The 6,000-nt window shown below is 38.5% G+C and overlaps 1 protein-coding gene across 4 annotated transcripts in view; it reads right to left on the bottom strand.

The window, feature by feature from the left end:
- Nucleotides 1-455: 455 nt before the first annotated feature.
- MAP7D3 (MAP7 domain containing 3) overlaps nt 456-6,000 on the bottom strand; it is a 66,023-nt gene continuing 60,478 nt past the window's right edge. For all 4 annotated transcript variants that reach the window (XM_030574491.1, XM_030574490.1, XM_030574489.1 and 1 more), the window contains 2 exons: nt 4,662-4,957; nt 456-1,953 (listed from right to left, as the gene is read on the bottom strand). In XM_030574491.1, coding sequence (XP_030430351.1) covers nt 1,946-1,953; nt 4,662-4,957 — 304 coding nt within the window. In that variant the 3' untranslated portion in view covers nt 456-1,945. The remainder of the gene's footprint in view (nt 1,954-4,661; nt 4,958-6,000) is intronic.

Raw genomic sequence — 6,000 nt, 5'->3', positions numbered from 1 at the left:
CAAAAGACATTTAACAAACTGAGGTTACTATGTGTATTTAGATCTCACAGCAGCAAAATCCACCGGCAACAGCCATTTGGAAAAGCAAGATGCATTGTCCAGTAATGTTCCCAGCAGTCACTGCTTTCCTGTACTGAGCATAAAGTGCTGCAAAAAAGGAAGTCAGAATGTAAGTCACGGGCTTCTGTGAACTTATTCTTTTCTTTTTTAAGCATCAATAGATTTGTACATGTGCCGTTACAGCACCTAGCACAAGAGGCCCACCAGGACTACCCAAAGAAAGACGACTCTAACCATTCACATTTTATTTTAATAGCAACACTTACTTTATGGAGTCTATTGTATATTAGAGTGGTTGTTTTGGTCAACATTTGACTGCATCTCCAGGAAAAGCAGTTGGGGAAAAGTTTTGAGATCCCTAGTAACCTAATGTTCAGTACTGCAAAAACCAAACACATTGTTCAACTGCAAAGTTTATTTAACAGTGCACACATATTTACATACAGCTGTAACAGAGCATTCAACAAATAACATCTGCACAGAAAAAAATATCAGCATCTTGTTTGTTAGAATGATTGTCTCTGCCAGAAACAGCTATTATACAAAAATACATGTCTTTTTACCTAAGGCACTGCTCTAAGTCTAAAACAGTTCTACTATACTTGGAATAGCAAAGGGTTGAGATAGTAGGAAGGATGAGGGTTTCCTGTTTTAACTGAGGTGTCAAGAAAGGAACTCATTTAGTTCCAGCAAGAACATTCGCATTTTAACACTGAAAACGCAGCTGCCATTCAGATGATTAATTGGTACTGAAGTGTCAGCTAAGGATTCAAGCAGGGTTTGAAAAAGCAATTCTTGAAAAGAAATCATTGTCCCGTATCTCTTACAAAGGCATAAGAACAGGACTGCACTTACACTTTTTGTAGCAATCATTTGCAAAAGATACTCAGTTAATCTCTTCATGCTGTAAAAAGCAAGTAACTGTAGATGTAATTACTTAATGCAGCCTTTAGGAAAGGGAATACATATGCTATTTGCAGTCATTGTTATAAAGCTAGCACAGGAACATGTAGAATAATTAACATGAACAAAAAAATAGGACTTGAATGGCCTAATACTGTTATGTACACAACATAATACTTACATGAGTTTAGATAAACTTAAATATGTAATTCAAATGAAAACATTTTAAAAAGCATGACAAATGTTAAACTGCACTATAACAAACACGTTTAGGTACTCAACATTTTCGCAGTATATTAGTGCATACATACTTGTGTATATTGTAAAATTTTAGGATGTTCCAGTAATATTAAAATGTATGAATGATTGTACAATACTGTATTTTGAAGCTACTAATATTTCATATTAGAAATAATCAAAACAGTTTGCTTAACCCAGTGTTGGATCAAAGAGATAACGAACAATTTAGCTTTTCTTAAATATCCTATTAGTACCACCAACTGTACAGAGATGTTACAGGAAAATAACACAGATGGGATTTGGTTTTAATATGCATGGAATGCATAATTTTTATTTTAAATTTGCAAACTGCCACTTCAGAAACACGCAAAAATATTTGTCAGTGGACAGCTGGTAGATTTTCAATGGCACACGGGGATTGTACATCACACTAATATGAAAATAAAAGGACCTGCAGACAGGTTAGCGGAGATTTTGTACAAGAAGAACAAGCAATATTTAACAAGGAAAGCTTGTCAAACAGTCCGCTAAACAAATGGAAAAGGAACAACAGCAAGGAAGGCTCCCTGAAAGTTTTCAAGGTGCAAATGTAGAAGTTTATTATTCCTTCCCTGCTGGTCTTTTTTGCAAGCTTGAAGACAGGTAAAAGGTTAACAAGCAGCTTTTCAAAACAAGGCCTTCGGTACTTGATAAAATACTGGATTACTGAAGTGCAATCAGGTTATTTCCAGGACTCTAGTGTTCACAGTTCTGTCCAAAGAGCAAAGAAGAGGTGGTTAATGTTCCCATGCTGTGCAATATGTACTGCATACAAGACACCAATACATCTAAGTATGTAAATATATGTACATACCTGCTACATCACACTACCTCAAAACATATGCAGCTGAACAAGGCCCAAAGCCCAGCCCAGAGACTGGGGTTTCTTTAATGAAATATACTCATCTTGTGTTTAACTGCATTCGTTATTAGCAGGTTCAAAATACTGCCATTCTATTTAGACTAACTTTCAAAATGCAGTAAGAATCTGGGGTAAACATTTCAAACCTCATTGGGGTTTATGGAAGGAGGTGTGAAAGCACCCACATCTGATGTCCTCCAATTACCCACAGAAGCAATATAGCGCTGGCACTGTGTAGCCAGCTACTGTATCTGAACTCCAATCTGGAAGGACCATAGCAGGAGCAAGCCCTTCGCTCCATTTCCATGGCCCAGTCACAATCTTTGGTCTCTCACCTAAGTGGTAACAAGGGTGCACACTGCAATGGCATATACAGGTCTGTTGCATCTTAGGCGCATTTAACATGCGTGATTTCAGCTTTGTGGGTTGGCAAAAACAAGAGAAAAAAAAAAGAAAAACAACAATTTAAATACTGTTTCTGTAGTGCAGGCGATTCCGCCCACCGTTACACTCAATGTAATTTTCACTATATGTGATTTTTGCTTTACGCGCTGACTGCAGAACGTAACCCCAGCGTGAGATGAGACAGACCTGTATGTGACAAGTACATGAAACACATACACAAACATGGACATCTCTCCTCTGGGAACTGGACACAGCAGACAGCTGTGAGGAGTTTGGAAATGTTAAAAGCTCTAATTTTTGTGTCATGTCTGAAGAGATGACTCGGGTAGTGTAATCACCCCATTTCCACTACACAGCTTTTCCATTATGAACACTTGTCCACATGAGTTGTGGGGGAGGGATAGCTCAGTGGTTTGAGCATTGGCCTGCTAAACCCAGGGTTGTGAGTTCAATCCTTGAGGGGGCCACTTAGGGATCTGGGCCAAAAATTGGTCCTATATCAGCTAGTTTCACTCAAGTCTCTGACTCACCACCCTAATGATCAGTCATGGACATGGATAACTACAAATGATCTGTGATAAGACAACAACTTTTGGAGGATTCCCACTATTAGACTGGTAATTCTTCTCTCCCTCACACTTCACACTCAGGCCTGTCAACTTGATGTCTGTAGACTCTGGTTTCTGTAAACCTGTTGTGCAATTAAGATTTGTTTCAATAACCTCAGAAGTGTTGCTCGGGATGAAACACTGATTTTGATATAGCGGTCTCTGCATTACAGATCTCTAACCAACCACTTTTAAAAATCAATGCATTCTGTACTGAGTTTACCGGGAAGAAATCACAGTTCCAGTCCAGCAAAGCACACCACAGTTAACACTTCCTCCCTACTGCTTATTGTCTAGTGTTTAGAGGGGAGGACTGGGAGTCAGGACTCTTGGGTTCTTTTCCCACCTCTATCACTAATTCACAGTGTGACCATGGGCAACTCTCAACTTCTGTCCACTCATCTATAAAATCAGTACAACATCTACCTCAAAGATGTACAAGACTATTCTTAAATGAAATGCATCAAGTGCACAATATTAATCAAATAATCATTTGCTCTAGAAACAAACGTTCATTTTATCCCCATATTAATGGAACATCTTTCATTCAGCACTAGCACCAAGAGTACGCCTACTGTCATGTCTATTCAAGCTCACACAGCTTTAAGCTTGCAGTGTCAACTTGTGGAACTCCTTGCCTGAGGAAGTTGTGAAGGCTAGGACTATAACAGCGTTTAAAAGAGAACTAGATAAATTCATGGAGGTAAAGTCCATTAATGGCTATTAGCCAGGATGGGTAAGGAATGGTGTCCCTAGCTTCTGTTTGTCAGAGGGTGGAGATGGATGGCAGGAGAGAGATCACTTGATCATTACCTGTTAGGTTCATTCCCTCTGGGACACCTGGCATTGGCCACTGTCGGCAGACAGGATACTGGGCTAGATGGACCTTTGGACTGACCCAGTATGGCCATTCGTATGCTCTCCCAGAACATGAAGAATTATTATTATTATTTTACAATTAAAAAAAAACAGGTGTCAAGTGGACGATTGTCCTGCCACAAGTGCCAAGTAGCTAAAAGCCCTACAGCCTTAGAAGAGGTAATTTTTAAGACTCAGAACAGCTCAGCCCCAGCAAAGGGCAAGAATATACTTAAATGGAAGGGCTTAAGTCAGAGAGGTCTAGCTCAAGAAGGGTTTTAATAGTAACCAGCAACATTTCAAAAATTATCTTTTTTTTTAAAAGAAAAGATCACTGTAATCATTTAAGAGATTTAAGAACAAAAACAACAAATCAAAAAACAATACAATAGAAAAGTTGTAGTCCTTGAGGGAGGTGCAGAGGCTTCATAGTGATTGAGCTGTACTTTTAGAAGAGCACTCAGCGGGTGTGTTAACTAGCTGTAGCAGTTAAGTCCCTTCAAAAGTCATCGACTAGTTACTCCTCTGACAAAAGGAAAACAACAAGCACAACAGTAAGAGCCTGTTGCTAGTTTAGAGAATGAGAGATTCTCAAAAAAAAAAGGCACAAATATACAGTAAATATTGAACAAAGCGACCTTAATTTAGTGGGAGCAGGAGGTAGAAGGGAAATCAGCATACATTACCTGACGCAGTCTCTATAGGTTTGGTAAAGGAATTCACTGTGCCATCGTCCTCAAATGCCAATTTTGGACTAGAGAGAACCGTAGCAGCATCATTCAAGTTTTCATTACAGTTATCAGCAGTGATGCTGTCTGAACTCAGTTTGGTTGACTTGGAATGTACTCCAAGATCAATAATTTCTTCAAAAGTCCATGCATTAGATTTTCCATTGAGATTCTGTATAAGTCCAATCGTACGATCAGCTTCATTAACGTGTAATATTTCTGAATCCTGGATAACCATTTCTTTTGCTGAAGGACTGGAGAAAGAACAAACACATTTGTTAAGAATGCTGGACCCCTGACCCTTATTTACCAATAGAAAAGAGGTCAGCCAATTAGAAATCCCCATATTCTCCCCAAAGAATATTTTTTGGGATAAGCTGCCCTACCTGCCATGCGATTGTTATAGAAATCAGATCAGAAGGAACAACTGCAACAAGATCCATTCAGTCACTTCTGCACCAATAACCATCAGATAAGAGCACAACTCCACAGAATTGGTATAAAAAAGTCACAGGATCTATGTCCCTGCTTTAATAGTCTGTGTTTCTGCTTTGTTTTCAGATTCATTTCTGATAAACACATGCATTTACTGAGTCACAGACTACTCTGTAAAAGTGTTATATTCAAACCATCAGTTTCAAGTCATTTCTGAAGTCATGAAACATTAACATTTTATATGCAGTCACTAGACACATGTGGCAAGAACAGAAACTTAATTTAATATCAGAGAATTTTCACAATGCAAATTCTAAAGCATCATTAGGATTTGGACAAGCAAACAGAATTGCCCATGAATCTAGAGATTCTTCAGAGGACTGGATGGAAATTCTCTCTTTAAAAAAAAAAAGATGAAAATGAGAAATGTATTGTTAAAAACTTCACTTGGTGGGAATTTTAGTATTAGTTTTTAATACTGTTTTAGCTGAATTGAAGGTGTCTTAGAGAATCGTGTAGATACTCTCCCTTCTCCCTATTCCAGGGGTAGGCAACCTATGGCGTAGGTGCTGAAGGCAGCATGCGAGCTGATTTCAGTGGCACTCACACTGCCTGGGTCCTGGCCACCAGTCCGGGGGGCTGTGCATTTTAATTTAATTTTAAATGAAGCTGCTTAAACATTTTAAAAACCTTATTTACTTTACATACAACAATAGTTCAGTTATATATTATAGACTTATAGAAAGAGGCCTTCTAAAAACGTTAAAATGTATTACTGGCATGCGAAACCTTAAATTACAGTGACTAAGTGAAGATTCAGCACACCACTTCTGAAAGGTTGCCGATCCTTGCTCTATTCTTG

This window comes from Gopherus evgoodei, chromosome 9 (genome assembly GCF_007399415.2).
Source record: "Gopherus evgoodei ecotype Sinaloan lineage chromosome 9, rGopEvg1_v1.p, whole genome shotgun sequence".
NCBI lineage: Eukaryota > Metazoa > Chordata > Testudines > Testudinidae > Gopherus > Gopherus evgoodei.
Note: the sequence above shows the minus strand (reverse complement) of the source record. Positions and strands in the feature narration are given on the sequence as shown.